This window comes from Rhinoraja longicauda, chromosome 10, assembly GCF_053455715.1.
Source record: "Rhinoraja longicauda isolate Sanriku21f chromosome 10, sRhiLon1.1, whole genome shotgun sequence".
NCBI lineage: Eukaryota > Metazoa > Chordata > Chondrichthyes > Rajiformes > Arhynchobatidae > Rhinoraja > Rhinoraja longicauda.
The window spans coordinates 5,242,831-5,268,671 of NC_135962.1; the positions used below are offsets into that span (position 1 = coordinate 5,242,831).

Here is a 25,841-nt window from a genome sequence, read left to right on the forward strand (position 1 = left end):
GCCATTTAGAACTGAGATGAGGAAAAACTTTTTCAGTCAGAGAGTTGTAAATCTGTGGAATTCTCTGCCTCAGAAGGCAGTGGAGGCCAATTCTCTGAATACATTCAAGAGAGAGCTAGATAGAGCTCTTTAGGATAGCGGAGTCGGGGGGTATGAGGAGAAGGCAGGAACGGGGTACTGATTGAGAATGATTAGCCATGATCACATTGAATGACGGTGCTGGCTCGAAGGGCCGAATGGCCTCCTCCTGCACCTATTGTTTATTGTCTATTATCTATTCAGAAAGTGACTATTCCAAGCACACAGAGGAGCAAATTCTGATCAAACGGTTTCTGAAAAACTGGAAGCAGCTTCAGAAATAAGACAAAGTCCTTACAAATGAACTTACAGCCTTTCACATCCATAACTACCCGACCCAGATTTCCTTCTTTCAATTAAATCCCATCAGATTCCACGTAATTCCATTCAAAGATCGGAAACACCATCCAACTCTCCAAACGTTCCCATAAATGAATCAGACTCATTCCATTCTGTTACCTGTCTTTCCTTTTCCTTAATTTCTTCAAAATCAGCTGCATGCTTTTCCTGGAGTTTGTTTTCATTCTTCGACTGGTTCATTAAAGTCTGCAATAAAACACTGACGTAATTAGTGGAAGAGGAAATGGGTCACGCAGTCATAGAGTCATAGAGTCCTACAGCACAGAAAGAGGCCCTTCGGCCCATCGTGTCCGCGCCGCCCGTTACCAAAACACAGTTTAATTTTAATCCCATTTTCCCGCATTTGGACCGTAGCCCTGAATGTTGTAGCATTTCAAGTGTCCATCCAAATGCCCCTTAAACGTTGTGAGTGTTCCCGCCTCCACCACCACCCCAGGCAGTGAGTTCCAGACTCCAACCACCCTCTGGGTGAAAAAGTTCTTTCTCACATCCCCCCGAAACCTCCCTCCCCTTACCCTGTATCTATGTCCCCTCGTTGTTGAACCTTCCACCAGTGGAAGAAGTTCCCCGCCATCTACCTTATCCATGCCCCTCATGATCTTGTACGCCTCGATCATGTCCCCTCTCAGCCTTTTCTGCTCCAGGGAAAACAACCCCAGTCTGCTCAGTCTCTCCTCATAGCCGAGGCCCTTCATCCCTGGCAGCATCCTGGTGAATCTCCTCTGCACCCTCTCCAAAGCTATCACATCCTTTCTATAATGTGGTGACCAGAACTGTACACAATACTCCAGCTGCGGCCTCACCAGTGTTCTGTATAATTCCATCATTACCCCCCTACTTTTATATTCGATGCCCCGGCTAATGAAGGCCAGTAACCCATATGCCTTTTTGACCACCCTGTCCACCTGTCCTGCTGCCTTCAAGGACTTGTGTACCTGTACTCCAAGGTCCCTCTGTACCCCTGTCTTCCCTAGGGTCCTTCCATTCATGGTGTACTCCCTCTCCAAGTTATTTCTGCCAAAGTGCATCACCTCGCACTTTTCAGGATTAAATTCCATCTGCCACTGCTCCGCCCATCTGACCATCTCATCTATATCTTCCTGCAGCTTGCAGATCCCTTCCTCGCTATTCACCACCCCCCCTAACTTTGCAAACTTGCTGATCATGCCCTGTACGTTGACATCCAGATCATTAATGTAGATTACAAACAGTAAGGAACCCAACACCGATCCCTGCGGCACCCCACTGGACACCGGCCTCCAGTCACAGAAGCAACCTTCTACCATCACCCTCTGCCTTCTGTCACTAAGCCAGTTTTTTATCCATTTTGCCAAGGTGCCCTGGATCCCATGGGCTCTTACCTTCTTGACTAGTCTCCTGTGTGGGACCTTGTCAAAAGCCTTACTGAAATCCATGTATACCACATCCACTGCACTACCCCCATCTACCTCCTTGGTCACCCCTTCAAAAAATTCAATCAAGTTAGTCAGACACGACCTTCCATTAACAAAGCCATGTTGACTATCCTTAATTAACCCTCGATCCTCCAAGTGAAGACTGATTCTGTCCCTCAGAATCTTTTCTAGCAGCCTCCCCACCACCGATGTCAGACTCACCGGCCTGTAGTTCCCAGGTTTATCCCTACTGCCCTTTTTAAATAATGGCACCACATTAACTATCCTCCAGTCCTCCGGTACATCCCCTGTTGCAAGAGAGGCTCTGAAAATTTGTGCCAGAGCCCCCGCAATCTCCTCCCTTGCCTCTCTCAGCATCCTGGGATACATCTCGTCAGGGCCCGGAGACTTATCCACTTTTAAGCCTGCCGGAGCCTCCAGCACCGCCTCCCTGTCAATAGCAATATGCTCAAGGACATCACAACCCTCCTGCTCCATTTCTAAGTCCGCATCGCCATCCTCCCTCGTAAAAACAGATGCAAAAAAATCATTTAAAACATCTCCTACATCCTCTGGCTCCACACACAGCTTTCCACTATGGTCCCTGATGGGCCCCACTCTTTCCCTCGTTATCCTCTTACCCTTGATATACTTATAGAACACTTTGGGATTTTCTTTTATTTTGCCCGCTAGTGCTATCTCATGGCCCCTTTTTGCTCTCCTCATTTCTTTTTTAAGAACCCCCCTACACCTTCTGTATTCCTCTAATGATGCCTGTGCCTTAAGTTCTTTATGCCTTCCAAAAGCCCCCCTTTTTTTTCGAATCAATCCTACTATATCGTTCGACATCCAAGGTTCTTCGGACTTGTTTGTCCCACCCTTAAACTTTAGGGGAACATGCTTCCTCTGTACTTTTTCAATTATTCCTTTGAATAACTCCCACTGTTCTGATGCGGTCCTCCCCACGAGAAGCTGTTCCCAGTCCACCAGGGCCAACTTCTGCCTTATCAGATTAAAATCGGCCTTGCCCCAATTTAGAAATTTTCCCTCTGGTCCCTCTTTATCCTTTTCTATTACCACCTTAAATATCACTGAATTGTGATCACTGTCACCAAAGTGCTCTGCTACTGACACTTCAGCCACTTGTCCGGCCTCATTTCCCAAGATTAAGTCCAATACCGCCCCCTCCCTTGTTGGACTTTCAACATATTGGCTCAAAAAGCTCTCCTGGATGACCCTTAGGAACTCTGCACCCTCTGGGCCCTTGACACTTTGGCTATCCCAATCAATATTCGGGAAGTTGAAATCCCCTACTATTACTACCCTGTTGTTTTCACACGCCCCCGAGATTTGCCTACAAATATGTTCTTCTATTTCCCTCTGACTGTTTGGGGGTCTGTAGTATACACCCAGTAAGGTGCATGCCCCTTTTCTATTTCTCAATTCCACCCAAATAGCCTCATTTGAAGAACCCGCTAATATGTCATCCCTTCTTACAGCAGAAATAGATTCTTTGATTAATACTGCAACACCCCCTCCCCTTTTTCCCTGCTCTCTGTCTCTCCTGAAGATTCTATATCCTGGAATATTGAGCTGCCAGTCCTGCCCTTCCTTCAACCATGTTTCCGTAATGGCAACTATGTCGTACTCCCATGTGTTCAGTAACACCTTCAATTCATCCCCCTTGCTTCCAATACTCCTTGCATTAAAATAAATACCGTTCAGACTTGACCTACCCCATTGTGCTGGGGCATTCTTGTTCTGCCTCCCAATCTGACCAGTTTTTCCCTCTATATTTACCTTCTCCTCACCCCCTATACCAGCTCCATGCTGTATCCCAACCCCCTACCAAATTAGTTTAAACCCTCCCCAACAGTGCTAGCAAACCTCCCCGCCAGGATATTGGTCCCCCTCTGGTTAAGGTGGAGACCGTCCGGCCTATACCGTTCCCACCTTCCCAGAAACAGGCCCAATTATCCAGAAAAACGAATCACTAGTGTTAGTGTGTGGGATAGTTCAATGAAGAGGGATGACTAGCTGGGTGCAGAATGGAGAGTGAGGCAGTGTCGGCAGTTATTAGGAAGAGTTACCTCTGAGTGTGCGCCAGTTGGTGAAGGGATGGAGAGTTCAGTTTAGTTTAGAGATACTGTGCCTTTCAGCCCACCCCACCGAGTCCGCACCGACCAGTGATCCCCACACACTAACACTACCCTACGCACACGAGGGGCCATTTTACAATGACACCAAGCCAATTAACCTACAAACCTGTGCGTCTTTGGAGTGTGGGAGGAAACCGAAGATCTCGGAGAAAACGCATGCAGGTGACGGGGAGAAATTCCAGACAGACAAGCACTCGTAGTATAAGAAAATAACTGCAGATGCTGGTACAAATCGATTTATTCACAAAATGCTGGAGTAACTCAGCAGGTCAGGCAGCATCTCGGGAGAGAAGGAATGGGTGACGTTTCGGGTCGAGACCCTCGTAGTCAGGATCGAACCTTGGTCTCTGGCGCTGTAAGGCAGTAGCTCTACCACCACGCCACCGTGCCACCCTGGAACCATTAATAGTTGAGGGGGGGGGGGGGGGGTGGGCATGAATCAGTTGGGTGTGGCTGGAAACAACACTAATACGAGAGGGTTACTGTTGATTGTGGAATGGATATATTAGTTAGGGAGTGGTGATATTGAGTGAGGTGTTCAGGCATCTATTGCCGTATGGGGAGTTTGATTCCACTGTGCGCTAAACATCCTAATGAATTTTTATTATTGGCTCTCACATCTTGATACAGTTTCACATATAAATTATAAACAGGAAATGCTGGAATCGGTAGTTCAGATAGCACCTGTAGAAAGAGGCAGAGTTAACAAAGGCAGAGTCAAGCCTGAATCCATTCATCGAGAAAAAGAGGTAAGTTAGGCGAAGAATGATGGTGAGCTTCCGACTTTAATTCTCCATCCCACCTCCACTCTAACATGTCAGTTTGTGGCCTCCTGCACTGTTATAATGAGTCCCAATGGTGGAATGATCATTCATCCATGATTTTGACTCGGATTTTCTCTCTCCATTAGATTAGATTAGTTTAGAGATACAGTGCAGAAACAGGCCCCACCGAGTCCGCGCCGCCCAGCGATCCCCGCGCACTAACACTACCCTACACCCACTAGGGACAATTTTACAATGACACCAAGCCAATTAATCTACAAACCTGTACGTCTTTGAAGTGTGGGAGGAAACCGAAGATCTCGGAGAAAACCCGCGCAGGTCACGGGGAGAACGTACAAACTCCGCACAGACAGCACCCGTAGTCGGGATCAAACCCGGATCTCTGGCGCTGTAAGGCAGTGGCTCTACCACCACGCCACCGTGCCGCCATCAATTTTGAATGGTGTGGCAGATTAGTATAGCCCAACCCACAACCCCCTGTTCTTGGCAACAAATAACACGGACAAGAAAAATCACTGGGTAATTGCATCATGACCCCGTTTGACGGTGCCTTATTCCTGTCCATCCCTGCGTTTCAAAACCACCTTTATTTCCTCTCTCAGCGCTGACGAAAGGCCTTTGCCTGGAGACATTAAAACTCTGTTTCTCATTCCACAAATGCTCCCTGCCCTGAGTGTTTTGCAGAACTTTTGTGTTTTGTTTCAGATTTCCAGCATCTGCACATTTTCTCCCAGCGTGGCCACCTACCAGCTTGAATTCCTTCACCGACACTTGAATGTGGTGCTCAATGATTTCTTTCTTGCGCCTGTGAAAACAAGAAACACGGCGACGGGATAAGTTAATCTATGTTTGGACTGCTTTCCCAACCCCCCCCCCCCCCCCCCCCACCAAGAGTCCCGTAGATCTGAAACCCAAAGGTCGAAACAAAAAGCTGGAGTCGCTCAGCGGGACAGGCAGCATTTCTGGAGAGAAGGAATGGGTGACGTTTCGGGTCGAGACCAGCATCTGCAGTTCCTTCTTGCACATTGAACTCCAAAGGTAACAGCTCTTCCGAGCTCCACTCAGTCCCATGTCCCACACACCCGGATAGAAAGTGGAATTTACTTTTTTGTTCGAAGTATATGATATACATCCTTTCTTATTGTTATGAGGTAAATGTGTGCACATACTTCCATAACGTCGAGCTGTGTAGAGGGTGAAGGTTTACCAGAATGCTGCCTGGATTAAAGGACTCGTTAGGCCCAAACCTCTCCTGCATTGGTGCAGCACCCTCTCCTCCCCTCTCCCCTCTCCCCCCTCCTCCCAACTCCATCCCCCTCAACCCCCCTTCCCCTCCCTCCACTCCATCCCCCTCAACCCCCCTTCCCCTCCCCCACTCCATCCCCCTCAACCCCCCTTCCCCTCCCCCACTCCATCCCCCTCAACCCCCCTTCCCCTCCCCCACTCCATCCCCCTCAACCCCCCTTCCCCTCCCCCACTCCATCCCCCTCAACCCCCCTTCCCCTCCCCCACTCCATCCCCCTCAACCCCCCTTCCCCTCCCTCCACTCCATCCCCCTCCCCCACTCCATCCCCCTCAACCCCCCTTCCCCTCCCTCCACTCCATCCCCCTCCTCCACTCCATCCCCCTCAACCCCCCTTCCCCTCCCTCCACTCCATCCCCCTCAACCCCCCTTATCGTCCCTCCTCCCCCCCCCCCTTCCTCCCTCCCTCGGAGAAAGATTTAAACTTTAAAATGTGAATAATTTTAAAAATATAACGCCGATTTCAATGGAAACATCTTCCATTAGCACCAAAGGGACGACGGTGAGTAAGGTGGGCCTAAAATTGTCGCGCTATCGTGTACCGTTTTGGCTGTAGTTCAGGAACAAACAAACAAACAAACGAACGAGAGTTTTAGTAGTATACAGATTAACAATCTGGAGAGGCTGGACAAGTTTGGGCTTTTTGGAGCATTCATCAGTAGGCTTCAATCTCTCCTGGTGCTGATGATGCATTGCCCCCCCCCCCCCCCCCCCCAGCACATGTAGCCACATGCCCACAGGACTGGTAAACTGCTCAGACTTTCCCCTCAAACTCTCAGCGTTTCAACACCCTCCAGCTCCAACAGCAGCTCCCAAGTTTGGCGATCAATGGCCCTTCAGTGGTCCCGGACACCAACGGTATGATGCAGGGGTTAGCCACCCGAGTGCGGCTCACTTAACAGATGGTAAAAATTGAAGAGGAAGTTTATTGACAGTTTTTGTGGATCAGCCCACGAGCGGCTGCAGGCTGGGCCTAAAGGCCTGTTTACACACTGCACGACTCTGTGACTATTAACCACACACCGTCTGAAGCCACTCCCAGTGACTGCCCCAAGTGCCTCCGTCCTACTGTCTTTCTCCTCGGTAAATACAGAGGAGAAATACTCATTGAGGACCTTGTCCGTCTCCTGTGGCTCCACACAGAGGTGACCGGCTAGATTCCTGAGAGGTCCCACTCTCTCTTACGACCTTATGATGCGTTGATCACTCACCTATCCCGGACAATCTTGTCTGCTGTAGTTTTAATCAACGTCTCAATCTTCTCCTGCCGCTTCAGCTCCAACTTTCTCTTCACTTCCTTCATTTCACTGAATAAAACGTGACAAATTGAAATGCAAAATTAATCCTTGATTACAGGCAGCTCTGTCGTGTCAGTGGATTGGATTGGAAAATCCAGGTATATCATACTATTAACCTCCTCAAAGAATTCCAACTGATTTGTCAGGCAAGATCACCCCTTCACTGGAATGGCCTCCTCCTGCACCTATTGTCTATTATCTATTCACAAAACCATGGCATATCTCTCATTCATTGTTCTTTATCTCTCTGCATCATTGTCTATATCTCTCATTCCCTTATTCCTTAGCTAGTCTGAAGCAGGGTCTAGACCCGAAACATCACCCAGACCTCTCCAGAGATGCTGCCTCACCCGCTGAGTTACTCCAGCTTTTTGTATCTATCTTGGGTTGAAACCGCCATCTGCAGTTCCTTTCTACACATGCTGACTTTGGTCTATCTTATCATGTGCGTCAAAGTATTTATCAACGTCCTCCTTTATACTGGACTCTGAAATCTTACCGACCACTGAAGTCAGGCTAACCGGCCTATAGTTTCCCCTCTCTTTTCTTCGCTCCCTTTTTGAACAGCGGAGTAACATTTGGTATTTTCCAGTCCCCTGGAACCACTCCTGGCGCTGGTGATTCGTGAAAGATCACGTATTGCCTCCACAATCTCTAAAGCCATCTTTGTTCAGAACCCTAGGGTGCAGTCCATCCAGTCCGGGTGACTTATCCACCTTCAGCCCTTTCAGCTTCCCAAGCACCTTCTCCCTAGTAATAGCCTCTCCACTACCTTCCACCCCCCCATTCTCTTGAATTTCAGGCACGTTGCTGGTTTCTGCCTCTGTGAAGACTGACGCAAATTCACCGGCCATTTCTTTATTCCCCATTATCATTTCTTGAGCATCATTCTCCAGCGGTCCAACGTCCACTCTTTTGCCTCTCTGGCGGCACGGTGGCGCAGCGGTAGAGTTGCTGCCTTACAGCGAATGCAGCGCCGGAGACTCAGGTTCGATCCTGACTACGGGCGCCGTCTGTACGGAGTTTGTACGTTCTCCCCGTGACCTGCGTGGGTTTTCTCCGAGATCTTCGGTTTCCTCCCACACTCCAAAGACGTGCAGGTATGTAGGTTAATTGACTGGGTAATATGTAAAAATTGTCCCTGGTGTGTGTAGGATAGTGTTAATGTGCAGGGATCGCTGGGCGGCGCGGACTCGGTGGGCCGAAGGGCCTGTTTCCGTGCTGTATCTCTAAAAAATCTAAATCTAAAAATCTCTCTTACTGGTATATATGTGAAGAAATATTTGCAATCCTCTTTTATATCATTGGGTTGACTTTTCATCTTTTCTCCCTGTATTACCTTTTTAGTTACCTTCTGTTGGTTTTCAAAAGCTTCCCAATCCTCCAGCTTCCCATGAAATCTTTGCAATATTATATGCCTTTCCTTTTAGTTTTATGCTGTCTTTGACTTCCTTCGTCAGCCACCGTTGCCTCATTCTCCCCTTCAAGACGAAAAGATCCTGCATCTTCCGAATTATTCCTAGAGATTCCTGCCATTGCTGTTCCACCGTCATTCCTGCTGGGGTCCCTTTCCAGTCAACATTAGCCAGCTCCCCCCTTATGCCTCCGTGGTCACCTTTACACAACAGTAATACTGACACATCTGACTTCATCTTCTCCCTCTCAAACTGCACGTTGAATTGGATCATATTATGTGCACTATCTCCTAAGGGTTCCTTTACCTTAAGCTCCCTGAACGAATCCGGTTCGTTACACAACACCAAATCCAGAATTGCCTTTTCCCTGGCAGGCTTGACTACAAGCTGCTCTAAGAAACCATCTCGGAGGCACTCTACAAATTCCCTCTATTGGGATCCAGTACCAACTTGATTTTCCCAGTCTACCTACATATTGAAATCCCCCATGACACGGCGACTATCTTTCTTACAGGCCGATTGTAACTGCTCATGTAATTTGTACCCGAAATCCTGGCTGCTGTTTGGAGGCCTGTATATAACACCCATCAGGGTCTTAGAAACATAGAAACATAGAAAATAGGTGCAGGTGTAGGCCATTCGGCCCTTCGAGCCTGCACCGCCATTCAATATGATCATGGCTGATCATCCAGCTCAGTAACCTGTACCTGCCTTCTCTCCATACCCCCTGATCCCTTTAGCCACAAGGGCCACATCTAAATCCCTCTTAAATATAGCCAATGAACTGGCCTAAACTACCTTCTGTGGCAGAGAATTCCACAGACTCACCACTCTCTGTGTGAAGAAATGTTTTCTCATCCCGGTCCTAAAAGACTTCCCCCTTATCCTTAAGCTGTGACCCCTGGTTCTGGACTTCCCCAACATCGGGAACAATCTTCCCGTATCTAGCCTCTCTAACCCCTTAAGAATTTTATATGTTTCTATAAGATCCCCCCTCAGTCTTCTAAATTCCAGCGAGTACAAGCCTAATCTATCCAGTCTTTCTTCATATGAAAGTCCTGCCATCCCAGGGATCAATCTGGTGAACCTTCTCTGTACTCCCTCCAAGGCTAGAATATCCTTCCTCAGATTAGGAGACCAAAACTGTACACAATACTCCAGGTGCGGTCTCACCAAGGCCCTGTACAACTGCAGTAGAACCTCCCTGCTCCTAAACTCAAATCCTCTTGCTATGAATGCCAACATACCATTTGCCTTCTTCACTGCCTGCTGCACCTGCACGCTTGTTTTCAATGACTGGTGCACCATGACACCCAGGTCACGTTGCATTCCCCTTTTCCTAATCGGTCACCATTCAGGTAATACTCTGCTTTCCTGTTCTTGCCGCCAAAGTGGATAACCTCACATTTATCCACATTATATTGCATCTGCCATGCATTTGCCCACTCGCCTAATCTATCCAAGTCACTCTGCAGCCTCCTAGCATCCTCCTCGCAGCTAACACTGCCATCCAGCTTCGTGTCATCCGCAAACTTAGAGATGTTGCATTCAATTCCCTCATCCAAATCATTAATATATATTGTAAATAACTGGGGTCTCAGCACTGAGCCTTGCGGTACCCCACTAGTCACTGCCTGCCATTCCGAAAAGGACCCGTTTATTCCTACTCTTTGTTTCCTGTCCGCCAACCAATTCTCTATCCACCTCAACACTGAACCCCCAATACCGTGTGCTTTAAGTTTGTACACCAATCTCCAGTCTTTTTACAGTTTTGTCCCTCCACCCACAAGGATTCTACATCTTCTGATCCCATGTCATCCCCTGCTAAGGATGGAATTTCATTCCTTACCAGCATTGCTACACCACCCCCTCTGCCCACCTGCCTGCCCTTTCAAAAGGATGTGTAAACGTGGAGATTCAGCTCCCAGCTGTGGCTCTCTTTCAGCCACGTCTACCACTTTTTAGCTGTGCTATAAGCTCATCCACGTTGTTCATTCACGTTGCACGCATTCAAATATAACACCGTTAGTTCAGTTTTCACCACCACTCTGTTGGTCCTGATTTTGCCTGACCTTCGACCCTTAACCCTTCTTAAACTTTCTGTCCTCAAGTCAAGTCAAGTTTATTTGTCACATACACATACAAGATGTGCAGTGAAATGAAAGGCCACCCACAGTCCAGCAACAGAGCAATAAAAATAAACAATTACACACACAATCACAAACCAACACAAAACAAAAAAAATAAACATCCGTCACAGTGAGTCTCCTCCAGTCCCCTCCTCACTGTGAAGGAAGGCCAGAATGTCTTTTCACTTCCCCTGCCGTCTTCTCCCGTGGTCAGGCTGTTGAAGTTGCCACGTTCCAGGCCATGCCGGACGGTGGAAGGTCTGCAGCGGGCCGACCCTAGAACCGCAATCTGGGGCGGGCGAAGACACTGCCGCTGCACGTCGGGGCGGTCGTGGTTCCCGACATTGGAGCCCCCGCCGGGCAGAGAAAAATCCAGCGGCCTATTTCAGGCCGCGCCGGACGGTGAAAAGTCCGCGGCGGGCCGACCCAAGCCCAGCGATCTGGGGCGGGCGAAGACGCTGCCGCTGCCGGAGCTCCCGATGTCGGCCCCCACACAGGGCAGGGCCTGCGGGCTTCCGATATCCACGCGGCCCGCGGCCGAAGCCTCCGGAGACGAGTCGCAGCCGCTCCCACAGCGCCATCACAGCCTCCGAAGGCAGCCAGCTCCGCAGATGGTGCTTCTCTTACTTCTGGAGGTTTCAGTAACCTCCCCACTACTCTCCCTCCCTTCAACTTCATCTCCAATTTATTCTTAAATACATCTCACAGCTTTGGGCATCACAGCCGAGAAAGAACAATTGGTTTAACAAAGGATGCAAGCATTTGCTGAAAAACGATGCTGGGCTTAAAACATTGAGTAATAATGACAGGTTTCAAAGGCTAGGCTTGATGTCCTGAGAATTAAAAAAACTTCCGTGATCTGACAAGAGTGTTTAAAATATTTGATAAAATAGATACCATGAAAATTCCTCTGTTTAGGAAGGTTCAGAATACGGAGTCATTTTAGTTTAGTTTAGTTTAGTTTAGAGATACAGCGCGGAAACAGGCCCTTCGGCCCACCGAGTCTGCACCGACCAGCGATCCTCTATCCTACACACACTAGAGACAATTTTACACATACACCAAGCCAATTAACCTACATTTGTACATCTTTGGAGTGTGGGAGGGAACCAAAGATCTCGGAGAAAACCCACGCGGTCACGGGGAGAACGTGCAAACTCCGTGCAGAGAGCGCCCGTAGTCGGGATCGAACCCGGGTCTCCAGCACGGCAAGGCAGCAACTCTACCACTGCGCCACTGTGTTTAACATACAAGTTGGGTCTAAGAGGAGCAACATCTAGGAGCTCCTCAAGGCTTGTCTCAAGTGCCACACCCACCACTGAACACTGTGCTATAGTGTGGTGGGACTGGGCTACAGTCACTCTGTGGAGACTTAGCAGAGCTGGATCTCAATAGACAATAGACAATAGGTGCAGGAGTAGGCCATTCGGCCCTTCGAGCCAGCACCGCCATTCAATGTGATCATGGCTGATCATTCTCAATCAGTACCCCGTTCCTGCCTTCTCCCCATACCCCCTGACTCCGCTATCCTTAAGAGCTCTATCTAGCTCTCTCTTGAATGCATTCAGAGAATTGGCCTCCACTGCCTACTGAGGCAGAGAATTCCACAGATTCACAACTCTCTGACTGAAAAGGTTTTTCCTCATCTCCGTTCTAAATGGCCTACCCCTTATTCTTAAACTGTGGCCCCTTGTTCTGGACTTCCCCAACATTGGGAACATGTTTCCTGCCTCTAACGTGTCCAACCCCTTAATAATCTTATATGTTTCGATAAGATCCCCTATCAACCTTCTATATTGTACCAGCATCTGCAGTTATTTTCTTATACTTCTAAATTCCAGTGTATACAAGCCTAGTCGCTCCAGTCTTTCAACATATGACAGTCCCGCCATTCCGGGAATTAACCTAGTAAACCTACGCTGCACGCCCTCAATAGCAAGAATATCCTTCCTCAAATTTAGAGACCAAAACTGCACACAGTACTCCAGGTGCGGTCTCACTAGGGCCCTGTACAACTGCAGAAGGACCACTTTGCTCCTATACTCAACTCCTCTTGTTATGAAGGCCAACATTCCATTGGCTTTCTTCACTGCCTGCTGTACCTGCATGCTTCCTTTAGGTGACTGATGCACTAGGACACCCAGATCTCATTGTATGTCCCCTTTTCCTAACTTGACACCATTCAGATAATAATCTGCCTTCCTATTCTTACCACCAAAGTGGATAACCTCACACTTATCCACATTAAACTGCATCTGCCATGCATCCACCCACTCACACAACCTGTCCAAGTCACCCTGCAACCTCATAGCATTTTCCTCACAGTTCACACTACCACCCAGCTTTGTATCATCTGCAAATTTGCTAATGGTACTTCTAATCCCTTCATCCAAGTCATTGATGTCTATTGTAAATAGCTGCGGTCCCAGCACCGAGCCTTGCGGTACCCCACTAGTCACTGCCTGCCATTCGAGTACAATCTCGGAGGAATCTCCTACTAATTCCCATGGAGAGGGAACACATTTGGGGTACTGTGTTCAGTTTTGGTCATCGTGCTCAAGGAAAGATGTTAAGCTGGAAAGAGTTGAGAATATTTACGAGGATGTTGCCAGGTCTGGAAGGCCTGAGCTATTGGGAGTAGTTGGACAAGATAGGACTTTATTCCTTGGAGAGCAGGAGGATGAGAGGTGATATTAGAGGGGGTGTATAATATAGTGAGGCACCGTCTTTTACACAGAGTAGGGGAATCAAGAACCAGAAGACGTAGGTTTAAGGTGAGGGGGGGAAAGATTTGAAAGGAACCCGAGGGGCAACCTCTTCACACAGAGGGTGGGAGGTATACAGAAAATATAACAACATTTAAAAGGCATTTGGACAACAACAAAAAAAATCTCTGCCTCAGGCGGCAGTGGAGGCCAAGTCTCTGAATGCCTTCAAGAGAGAGTTAGATAGAGCTCTTAATGATAGCGGAGTCAGGGGGTGTGGGGAGAGGGTAGGAACGGGGTACTGATAGTGCATGATCACGGTGAATGTTGGTACTGGCTCGAAGGGCCGAATGGCCTACTCCTGCACCTATTGTCTGTTGTCTGACAAGAACATGGATAGGAAAAGTTTAGAGGGATACGGGCCAAACGCGGGCGGATAGGACTAGCGTAGATGGGGCATGGGTAAGTTGGGCCGAAGGGCCTGCTTCCATGATGTGTGGACTCCATGGCTTTTGGATTTCTCATGGCGTTGAGTCAATTTACTACTGGAAGTTTCATCACCACCCCACTGGACCAGAGATAAAGATTCCCCATCCGCCAGAACCAGTCATACGTTTGCTTGATGATTCCTCACCTTTCAGCTGAATCCTTCAAATTTTTCTGTTCAACTGCTTGCTTTTCCTTTGCCAACTCCACCAGTTTGATCATTTGCTGTTGGTACAGAGGCAAAATCATTATTTGGATGGTGTCGTTTAGTCTTTTTGCCTGGAGCAGTCTGTCATCATTGCAATGCCGGGGTGAGGAGAGTTAATGACAATGGGGAGATATTGTTGAAAGACTGGAGCGACTAGGCTTGTATACACTGGAATTTAGAAGGATGAGAGGGGATCTTTTCGAAACGTATAAGATTATTAAGGGGTTGGACACGTTAGAGGCAGGAAACATGTTCCCAATGTTGGGGGAGTCCAGAACCAGGGGCCACAGTTTAAGAATAAAGGGTAGGCCATTTAGAACAGAGATGAGGAAAAACTTTTTCAGTCAGAGAGTTGTAAATCTGTGGAATTCTCTGCCTCAGAAGGCAGTGGAGGCCAATTCTCTGAATGCATTCAAGAGAGAGCTAGATAGAGCTCTTAAGGATCGCGGAGTCAGGGGGTATGGGGAGAAGGCAGGAACGGGGTACTGATTGAGAATGATCAGCCATGATCACATTGAATAGCGGTGCTGGCTCGAAGGCCTGAATGGCCTACTCCTGCACCTATTGTCTATTGCTATTGTCTATTAAACTATAAACCTGTACCTCTTTGAAGTGTGGGAGGAAACCGGAGATCCCGGAACAAACCCACGCAGGTCACGGGGAGAACGTACAAACTCTGTACATTCAGCACCCGTAGTCAGTATTGAACCCGAGTCCCTGGTGCTGTAAGGCAGCAACTCTACTGCTGCTCCTTATAGTTGATAGATAATTGGCCTATAGTTACATGCTTTCGGTCTTTCCTTTTTGAATAGGGATGTTACATTAGCAATTTTCTGCTTCTCTGGCACCGAGTCATACAGCGGTAAAACAGGCCCTTCGGCCCAACTTGCGCATGCCAACCAGAAAACCCCATCTACACTTGTCCCACCTGCCCATATTTGGCCCATATTCCTCTAAACCCTTCCTATCCATGTACCTGTCCAAATGTCTTTTCGATGTTGTAGTAAGAAAATAACTGCAGATGCTGGTACAAATCAAAGGTATTTATTCACAAAATGCTGGAGTAACTCAGCAGGTCAGGCAGCATCTCAGGAGAGAAGGAATGGGTGACGTTTCGGGTCGAGACCCTTCTTCAGATTGTTATAGTATCTGACTCAACCATCTCCTGTGGGAGCTCGTTCCATTTACCCACCACCCTTTAGAATTTACCTTATCCAGAATTTATGAACTGATGCAAAATAACTATTCAATCTCATTCCCTCAAGGGGCAACCATAGGTTGGATTAAATGTAAGAGTTTGGACCTCTATTTTATATTTAATCCAAACTCTCTTCAGCAAGGCAGGAGAATGGATGAAGACTTTAAAGTGATCAAAATGTTGGAGCCAACTTATTGCTTTCTCCTCGTCATATGACTGTTTGAAGTTTTATTAATAAAACCTTAAGAAAATTCCTAAATTTAGTCTTAATTTTAAGGTTTTCTTTGGGCATTCTTCCTAAGGATCGCTCAAAATTTATGGATAAAGATTGGGTCACACATTTCCCTGCCAAGTTAATATGTTTTCATATTAATATGCTGAATAGAAGGGAGATGGCCAAGTTGAAAAATGGGAAATACCAAAGAACTTTCAACCCTTTGGAAGGCAATGGAGGAATCTTTCCGCGTTCGTTGCACATCGCATCCAGGGAGTGTGATTCCTCCGGGCATTTGTGTTGACAAAATCAGACATGCAATGCACTCTGTCAAACTCCTTACAAAGACCAAGGGCAGCGCGACTGAAGGATGATTGTATTGCCAAGCTTGAAAGGGTTCGGAAAAGATTTACGAGGATGTTGCCAGGACTAGAGGGTGTGAGCTACAGGGAGAGGTTGAGTAGGCTGGGTCTCTATTCCATGGAGCGCTGGAGGATGAGGGGAGATCTTAGGGAGGTGTACAAAATCATGAGAGGAATAGATCGGGTAGATGCACAGAGTCTTTTGCCCAGAGTAGGGGAATCGAGGACCAGAGGACATAGGTTAAAGGTGAAGGGGAAAAGATTTAATAGGAATCCGAGGGGTAACTTTTTCACACAGAGGGTGGTGGGTGCATGGAACAAGCTGCCAGAGGAGGTAGTTGAGGCTGGGACAATCCCATCGTTTAAGAAACAGATAGACAGGTACATGGATAGGACAGGTTTGGAGGGATATGGACCAAGCGCAGGCAGGTGGGACTAGTGTAGCTGGGACATTGTTGGCCGGTGTGGGCGGGTTGGGCCGAAGGGCCTGTTTCCGCACTGTACCATTCTATGACACTATCAGAAAGTGATCAAAAGATGCAAGCCCCAGCTGCAAGCACATTGAAGGAGGAGATGATATAACACTGGGTGTAATCAATCCCCAGACCTAAATGGATCACTAGAATAGGTTAGAGAAAATCCCAGAGTTTAGTTTAGTTTAGTTTAGAGATACAGCGTGGAAACAGGCCCTTCGGCCGGCAATCCCTGCACATTAACGACATCCTAAACACAATTAGGGACAATTTTTATACTTATACCAGGCCAATGAACCTACAAACTTGTACGTCTTTGGAGTGTGGGAGGAAACCGGAGATCCCGGAGAAAACCCACGCAGTCCACGGGGAGAACGTACAAACTCCGTACAGTCAGCGCCCCTAGTCGGGATGGAACCCGGGTCTCTGGTGCTGCAAGCGCTGCAAGGCAGCAACTCTACCGCTGCGCCAGAGCTTGTAGGTAGAATGGGTGACTGGAAAACCCACGACTCAGGAAACATGTAGAACGCCAACACATCCCCCACATTGGGCACTGCCAGCTTGGTCCATTACCTCAGCGATGTGCTGCTCCTTCTTGTTCCTCGTGTGTTCGTACTGGTCACCATGCACTTGCATTAAATCTGATTCCATATTGTCCCTGAGCTCACCCCATTTCTCGGCCTCTGGCCCGCCGGTCACTGAAGAGTTGCTGAGCGCACAGTCGGGAGCATTACTGACATTCCTGCAGTCGGGAGGAGGATCACAGTGACTATCAATGGCCCCGACACGATACGTCAGCCTAATATGGTTTTGCAACTATATTCATTTAAACCTCTTCTCTTCACCAAATAAAATCCCCATGAACTAGAAGACCAGATTATAGCTAATCCCTTCCTCCGAGCACAAAATATGTTAAACAAAATCCCCATGGAATTTTTTTTTTAAAGAGATGCAGCGCAGGTAAAGGCCCTTCGGCACACCGAGTTCGCACCGACCAGCGGCCCCACACACGAACATTATCCCACACACACACCAGGGACGATTTACATTTACACCAAGCCAATTAACCTACAACCCTGTACATATTTGGAGTGTGGGAGGAAACCGAAGATCTCAGAGAAAACTCCACGCAGGTCACGGGGAGAACGTACGAACTCTGTACAGGCCGAGCCCGTAGTCGGGATGGAACCCGGGTCTCTGGCGCTGTAAGGCAGCAACTCTACCGCTGCGCCACCGGGCTGCACGTTAAAAAGTGGTGAAGCCTCACATCCCAGCAGGGGATAGGTCGCCAACAAAGAACCACCCAATGTACCCACTCCAGTTGAAGGGCCCAATGATACGTCAACATCAGGTTGGAAACACACCCCAGTCCTCACCGTCATTTCATCAGGTGCCAAGAGCATGGCGGGAATCGTGTCCGAGCACTGCAGTGCATTGCAATGGTCAGGGGACACACGTCGGGGTGAGGAGGACAATAGACAATGGACAATAGGTGCAGGAGTAGGCCATTCGGCCCTTCAAGCCAGCACCGCCATTCAATGTGATCATGGCTGATCATTCTCAATCAGTACCGCGTTCCTGCCTTCTCCCCATACCCCCTGACTCCGCTATCCTTAAGAGCTCTGTCTAGCTCTCTCTTGAATGCATTCAGAGAATTGGCCTCCAGTGGATTTAACTAAAACTAACATTAATGTCAGAGAAGGTGATGATGAAAGGGAAAGGAGCAAAGGGGAAGTGATTGATAGGAAGGTGGACAGTGATGTGGTGTTCTCAGTAAAGGAGGTTTAGCACATGGAGGCCCAGGAACAGCATTCTATGAGGACACAATGCATACTTGGCCCATCCATGCAGCAGCCAGATGTCCATGCTAAAAATGGGAGAAGCTTCGCCACATTTAACAAACAGCACGGGTCCAGGCCAAATCTTGGAGTCTTAATGTGGAGGAAGGGACTGTAGATGCTGATTACACTCCGAAGACAGAGACAAATTAGACACAAACGTGTAAAATTATAAAAGGACTAGACAAGCTGGATGCAGGAAAAATGTTCCCAATGTTGGGGGAGTCCAGAACCAGGGGCCACACAGTCTTACAATAAAGGGGAGGCCATTTAAAACTGAGGTGAGATTAAAACTTTTTCACCCAGAGAGTTGTGAATTTGTGGAATTCTCTGCCACAGAAGGCAGTGGAGGCCAATTCACTGGATGAATTTAAAAGAGAGTTGGATAGAGCTCTAGGGGCTAGCGGAGTCAAGAAATATGGGGAGAAGGCAGGCACGGGTTACTGATTGTGGATGTTCAGCCATGATCACAATGAATGGCGGTGCTGGCTCGAAGGGCCAAATGGCCTCCTCCTGCACCTATTTTCTATGTTTCTAAATTGCTGGAGTAACTCAGCGGGACAGGCAGCATCTCTGAAGAGGAAGAATGGGTGATGTTTCAGGTCAAGACTCTTCTTCAGACTCAAACTTTCCCAAAATGTCACCCATTCCTTCTCTCCAGAGATGCTGCCTGTCCCGCTGAGAACCCTAGCATTTTGTAACTTTCGTGGAGTCTTGTTGTTTGTGGACTTAGTGCTGTTTCTTCTCATGTTCTCATTAGCTCCTGTTGAGTTCTAGTGTACTCTGCATTCTCCATCATCAAGCGGGAGTTCAGATGGCATGTTTACCGTTTTTTCTTGCATGATTTGTTAAACGTTTGTTTTCCCTTGCATTGCTCTGCGAAAATGCCAGAATATTTCTGCATCACTTCATTTGTCTTCTTCTGAAACTTCTTCTCCAGTTCCTTCAGCTCTTTCTCGTGCTTCCTCTGCATTTTGATAAACGCTTTCTGTGTCTTCACCTCAGAAGTGGTCAATGCCTCTATCATTGGAGGGAGAAAGGTCATTTCAATATGTTTAGCTTTAGATTTAGAGATACAGCGCGGAAACAGGCCCTTCGGCCCACCGAGTCCGCGCCGCCCAGCGATCCCCGCACATTAACACTATCCTACACACACTAGGGACAATTTTTACATTTACCCAGTCAATTAACCTATAAACCTGTACGTCTTTGGAGTGTGGGAGGAAACCGAAGATCTCGGAGAAAACCCACGCAGGTCACGGGGAGAACGTACAAACTCCGTACAGACGGCGCCCGTAGTCAGGATCGAACCTGAGTCTCTGGCGCTGCATTCGCTGTAAGGCAGCAACTCTACCGCTGCGCCACCGTGCCGTACCGTTGCACATCAGCTTCCAAAAGGAACAGTCACCAAGTGGGCAAGTTGGGCCGAAGGGCCTGTTTCCACACTGCATCACTCTAAATGTTGATGGCTTCTAATTTGTTGGCAGGCTGACCTTGGTTAGGTGTGCAACATCTGGTCTACCTGCTGCACAAGATGTACTTTCGGCTCTGTACCTCACCTCTTGCCTTATTTAACTCAACGGGATTCCCAGAAAAATACCAACACGGTTTCACAAATGATGCTGCCAAATTGAAGGCACAGAGGCTCGTTAGATTTCAGCCTGGAAATCTGTTGAAACCAGAAAGGCCCTACTTCGAGGTGACGAGTTAACATCGCATATTTAAAAGCTGCTTCACCTTCTTTCAGACACAGACATAATTTTCTGGGTCAAAGTTGCTCTGGCCTCAGAAGGCCGGCTGTTATTTATTTATGGATTAATTTTTGATCCATTCACACGGTTGGTGAGTGGGGATGTAAGCTGGTCCTGACTCATAGATCTGCTCCCATTCTGCCTGCTGCTCCACCCTGCCTCTTGTGGCCAATGAGGGCAGTCAGGGCGCTCGACAGCAACTGATCAAATGAATAAAACCAGTCGCACAAATTACCTACTCCTTCCAGGCATTTTGGTTCAGCTTAGTTTAGCTTAGTGAGGAAACAGGCCCTTCGGCCCACCGAGTCCGCGCCAACCAGCGATCCCCGCACACTAACACTATCCTACACACACTGGGGACAATTTTACATTCACGCCAAGCCAATTAACCTACAAACCTGCACGTCTTTGGAGTGCGGGAGGAAACCGAAGATCTCGGAGAAAACCCACGCAGGTCACGGGGAGAACGTACAAACTCCGTACAGACGGCACCCGTAGTCGGGATCGAACCCCAGTCTCCTGCACTGCAAGGCAGCAACTCTACCGCTGCGCCACCGTGCCGCCATTCTGCAGCACATGTCCCAAACTTGCCCACGCTGGCCAACATGTCCCAGCTACACTAGTCCCATCTGCCTGTGTTTTTGGTCCATATCCCTCCAAACCTGTCCTATCCATGTACCTGTCTAACTGTTTCTTAAACGTTGGGATAGTCTCTGCCACAACTACCTCCTCCAGCAGCTTGTTCCATACACCCGCCACCACCGCTGGAGAGTGGTGACATCTATATACTAAAACTCTCGTTTGTTTGTTTGTTTGTTCCTGAACTACAGCCAAAACAGTGCACGATAGTGCGACAATGTTTAGGCCCACCTTACTCACCGTCGTCCCTTTGGTGCTAATTTTAGATTTGAGATTTAGAGATACAGCGCGGAAACAGGCCCTTCGGCCCACCGAGTCTGCGCCGCCCAGCGATCCCCGCACATTAACACCATCCTACACCCACGAGAGACAATTTTTACATTTTACCCAGTCTATTAACCTACATACCTGTACGTCTTTGGAGTGTGGGAGGAAACCGAAGATCTCGGAGAAAACCCACGCAGGTCACGGGGAGGACATACAAACTCCGTACAGACGGCGCCCGTAGTCAGGATCGAACCTGAGTCTCAGGCGCTTCATTCGCTGTAAGGCAGCAACTCTACCGCTGCGCCACCGTGCCACCAGTGGAACAAGTTTCATTGAAATCGGTGTTATATGCACCAATGCAGAAGAGGTTTACGCCCAACGGGTCTGCTTGGTCTAGTTTTATATGAAACTCCTCTTGGATTGTGTTAATTTTGCACCACTCTGCTGCCTTGCATTCATCATTGTGTTGTTGTACTTATCATTGCCATATGTACATTGCTTACACTGTGTGCTTCATATCAACGAGGAATGTCCTGCAAACTCATCTGAATCTGAATCGTTAGACTTTCAGGAATCCCGCACTTCAACATTTCTTGTGAACACACCCTTCATACCGTGCCAAACGCACAAGAGTCATGGCAATGAACTCACCGATGGTATCCTTGGAAGATTCCTCAAGGTCAGGGCTGGTAGGATTGTTGGGACCTGGAAGAAATACCATCCGGTTATTTTGGTCTCAGATCCAGCATCAAATGCGTTTCTCACTCCCCGTCTGCACAGAGAATTCAACATCCCTCCATCCACCGGCAACAGGAAGATCTGTTCCGTCTGAGTGCGACTGGCAGGGTCCATGTCAACACCCACACATCAACCACCTCTCCATAGAAGGAATGGGTGAAGTTTTGGGTCGAGACCCTTCTTCAGACTCGACCCGAAATGTCACCCATTCCTTCTCCTCCAGAGATGCTGCCTGTCCCGCTGTGTTACTCCAGCATTTTTGTGTCTATCTTCGGTGTAAACCAGCATCAGCAGTTTCTTCCTACACCAACGCCTCTCCTTGTTCGCTTCCTCAATTCTTTGTCTCCAGTGTATCACCTGGTTGCTGTTCTCACCTTCCTCTGTCAGAGAACTCCCCAGGAAATGCAAGTTGCAAAGAACATGGTGCAGCACTGACCAAGCCCTTTGGCCCACAATGCCTGTGCCAAACACAGCCCCAGATAAATTAATCTCATCGGTCTGCCCATGATCGATACCCCTCCATCCCCTGCAACAGAGGCTCATCGGGTAGCACTACTGACATAAGACTTACACGTTGTGGGTTCCACATAGAAATCATGGCACTGACGTACTTATACAGTTCTTAACGAATGCTGAACTCAGCGGTGCTCATTCCAGAAGTGATCACCAGCACAGTGGCACAGCTGGTAGACTCGCCGCCTCACAGCGCCAGAGACCTGGCTTTGATCCTAACGGAGAGTGCTCTCTGTGTGGAGATCGCACGTTCCCTCTGTGATGGTGTGGGCTTCCTCCCACATCACAAAGACGTGTGGGTTTGTAGGTTAATTGGCCTCTGTGTAAATTGCCCCGAGTGTGTCCGGAGTGGACGGGAAAGTGGGATAGCACGGAACCAGTGTGGACTTGGTGGCCGAAGGGCCTGTTTCCACGCTGTACCGTTCCATCAATCAATAATAGACAATGGACAATAGGAGCAGGAGGAGGCCATTCGGCCCTTCGAGCCAGCACCACCATTCAATGTGATCATGGCTGATCATTCTCAATCAGTACCCCGTTCCTGCCTTCTCCCCATACCCCCTGACTCCGCTATCCTTAAGAGCTCTATCTAGCTCTCTCTTGAATGCATTCAGAGAATTGGCCTCCACTGCCTTCTGAGGCAGAGAATTCCACAGATTCACAACTCTCTGACTGAAAATGTTTTTCCTCATCTCAGTTCTAAATGGCCTACCCCTTATTCGTAAACTGTGGCCCCTTGTTCTGGACTCCCCCAACATTGGGAACATGTTTCCTGCCTCTAACGTGTCCAACCCCTTAATAATCTTATATGTTTCAATACGATTTCCTCTCATCCTTCTAAATTCCAGTGTATACCGGACTAGCCGCTCCAGTCTTTCAACATATGACAGTCCCGCCATTCCGGGAATTAACCTAGTAAACCTACGCTGCACGCCCTCAATAGCAAGAATATCCTTCCTCAAATTTGGAGACCAAAACTGCACACAGTACTCCAGGTGCGGTCTCACCAGGGCCCTGTACAACTGCAGAAGGACCTCTTTGCTCCTATACTCAACTCCTCTTGTTATGAAGGCCAACATTCCATTGGCTTTCTTCACTGCCTGCTGTACCTGCATGCTTCCTTTCAGTGACTGATGCACTAGGACACACAGATCTCGTTGAATGTCCCCTTTTCCTAACTTGACACCATTCAGATAAGCAATTAGCTCTTTTGTGAGAAGTTGCAAAGGACCGTTATAATACTTCCATCCCCTGAATGAATGAATGAATGAATGAATGAATGAATGAATGAATGAATATAACTTTATTGTCATTCAAAACTATACACCAGACAAGAGCATATTTGAAAGAAATTCCATTGCATCTGGCTCGCAATGTAACACCAAATAATAAAAATTGATTAAAAAAATAAATAAGTAACTCGCACATAAAATAATGGCGGCGGATTATTGCGAATTCAAGAGTCTGATGGCTCGGGGGAAGAAGTTATCGCACAACCTTGTGAGCTGAATGACTCTGAGCTACGTGTAGGAAGGAACTGTAGGTGCTGGTTTAGACACGAAAAGCTGGAGTAACTCAGCGGGACAGGCAGCGTCTCTGGACGAAAGGAATGGGTGACGTTTCGGGTCGAGTCTGAAGGACTCTGAAGAAGGGTCTCGATCCTTTCGGGTCTCGACCTGAAACGTCGCCTACTCCTTCTCTCCAGAGATGCTGCCTGACCCGCTGAGTTACTCCACCATTTTGTGTCTTACTCTGAGTTACGTCAGGCTGTAATAATATATTTAAAAGCAATATAAATTATATAGTACAGGAAAATAACTGCAGATGCTGGTACAAATCCAAGGTATTTATTCACAAAATGCTGGAGTAACTCAGCAGGTCAGGCAGCATCTCGGGAGAGAAGGAATGGGTGACGTTTCGGGTCGAGACCCTTCTTCAGACTGATGTCAGGGGGGCGGGACAAAGGAAGGATATAGGTGGAGACAGGAAGACAGTGGGAGATCTGGGAAGGAGGAGGGGAAGGGAGGGACAGAGGAACTATCTAAAGTTGGAGAAGTCGATGTTCATACCACTGGGCTGCAAGCTGCCCAGGCGAAATATGAGGTGCTGTTCCCCCAATTTCCGGTGGGCCTCATTATGGCACTGGAGGAGGCCCATGACAGAAAGGTCAGACTGGGAGTGGGAGGGGGAGTTGAAGTGCTCGGCCACCGGGAGATCAGTTTGGCCAACGCGGACTGAGCGCAGGTGTTGAGCGAAGCGATCGCAATGACTTACTGCATGGTTCATTGGAGTCCGTTGCCTCATTGGCGCACTGTTGTATTTGTACTTTGTCCTTAGAGGCAACCTGCAAACAATGTACAAAGAGAGACCCATCAGTCCCATTGCAGCATATCCATGAGCGAACATCAGTCTCAACTTCCAGGAAACACAAGGAAAGTGTTATAATCACACTCTTAAAAAAGTGGATTACGGAAAATTACCTTGCATTTGGAAAAAATAAGGTTTGTCTTAATTGACAAACCAGATCTATTTTTTTTTTAATTTGGCCTCCATTTATTGAATTTTTAAAAAAGTAAATGGGTTTGACACAAAACTAAACTTTAAAACTAAAGTTAAAACTTGAGTTTAGGGTTGGATGTACAACTATACTCATCATCTCCCGGATCTATCCCCATAACCTTTATATTTGTAATTCTCTTTTTTCCTTGCTAATAAAAATAAAAATAAAATATTAAAAAAAAACATTTTGCATTTCAATTAGATAGTATTCTATTGGACAGCATTGCATTGGGGTGCATCGCGGCCTGGTTTGGTAGTAGCCTCTGTCAAGACCGCAAGATCGTAGAGTTGCTGCCTTAAAACGAATGCGGCGCCAGGTTCCATCCTGACTACGGGCGCCGCCTGTACGGAGTTTGTACGTTCTCCCCGTGACCTGCGTGGGTTTTCTCCGAGATCTTCGGTTTCCTCCCACGCTCCAAAGACGTACAGGTATGTAGGTTCATTGGTTTGGTAAATGTACAAATTGTCCCTAGTGTGTGTAGGATCCCCGTTAATGTGCGGGGATCGCTGGTCGGCGCGGACCCGGTGGGCCGAAAGGGCCTGTTTCCGCGCCGTATCTCTAAACTAAACCAAACTAAACTAAAAAAAGATATTGCAGTGGTTTGGATGTATCCCAGACCTGACTCCCCCGCCACTGACTCTATCCCCACACTGCCTTGGGATAGCAGCCAACATACTCAAGGAACGTTTACACCCCAGTCATTCCCTCTTCTCCCCTCTCCCATCCGGAAGAAGATACAAAATCCTGAAAGCACGTATCACCAAATTCAGGAACAGCTTCGTGTACAGCGTTATCAGACCACTGAACAGTCTATCCATGAGCTGTCAAGTCAAGTCAAGTCAATTTTATTTGTATAGCATATTTAAAAACAACCCACGTTGACCAAAGTGCTGTACATCTGATTAGGTACTAAGGGGAAAAAAAAGAAACATACAGTAGCACGCAAACAGTTCACAGCGCCTCCTCAA

At 47.9% G+C, this 25,841-nt stretch overlaps 1 protein-coding gene across 1 annotated transcript in view; it reads right to left on the reverse strand.

Moving 5' to 3' along the window:
* LOC144597568 (1-phosphatidylinositol 4,5-bisphosphate phosphodiesterase beta-2-like) overlaps positions 1 to 25,841 on the reverse strand; it is a 134,507-nt gene that overhangs the window by 17,992 nt on the left and 90,674 nt on the right. The window contains exons 24-31 of the mRNA XM_078407054.1: positions 24,588 to 24,657; positions 21,714 to 21,767; positions 19,233 to 19,425; positions 17,141 to 17,309; positions 14,261 to 14,337; positions 7,291 to 7,386; positions 5,524 to 5,581; positions 538 to 624 (exon numbers count right to left, since the gene is read on the reverse strand). Of these exons, the coding sequence (XP_078263180.1) occupies positions 538 to 624; positions 5,524 to 5,581; positions 7,291 to 7,386; positions 14,261 to 14,337; positions 17,141 to 17,309; positions 19,233 to 19,425; positions 21,714 to 21,767; positions 24,588 to 24,657 (804 nt within the window). The remainder of the gene's footprint in view (positions 1 to 537; positions 625 to 5,523; positions 5,582 to 7,290; positions 7,387 to 14,260; positions 14,338 to 17,140; positions 17,310 to 19,232; positions 19,426 to 21,713; positions 21,768 to 24,587; positions 24,658 to 25,841) is intronic.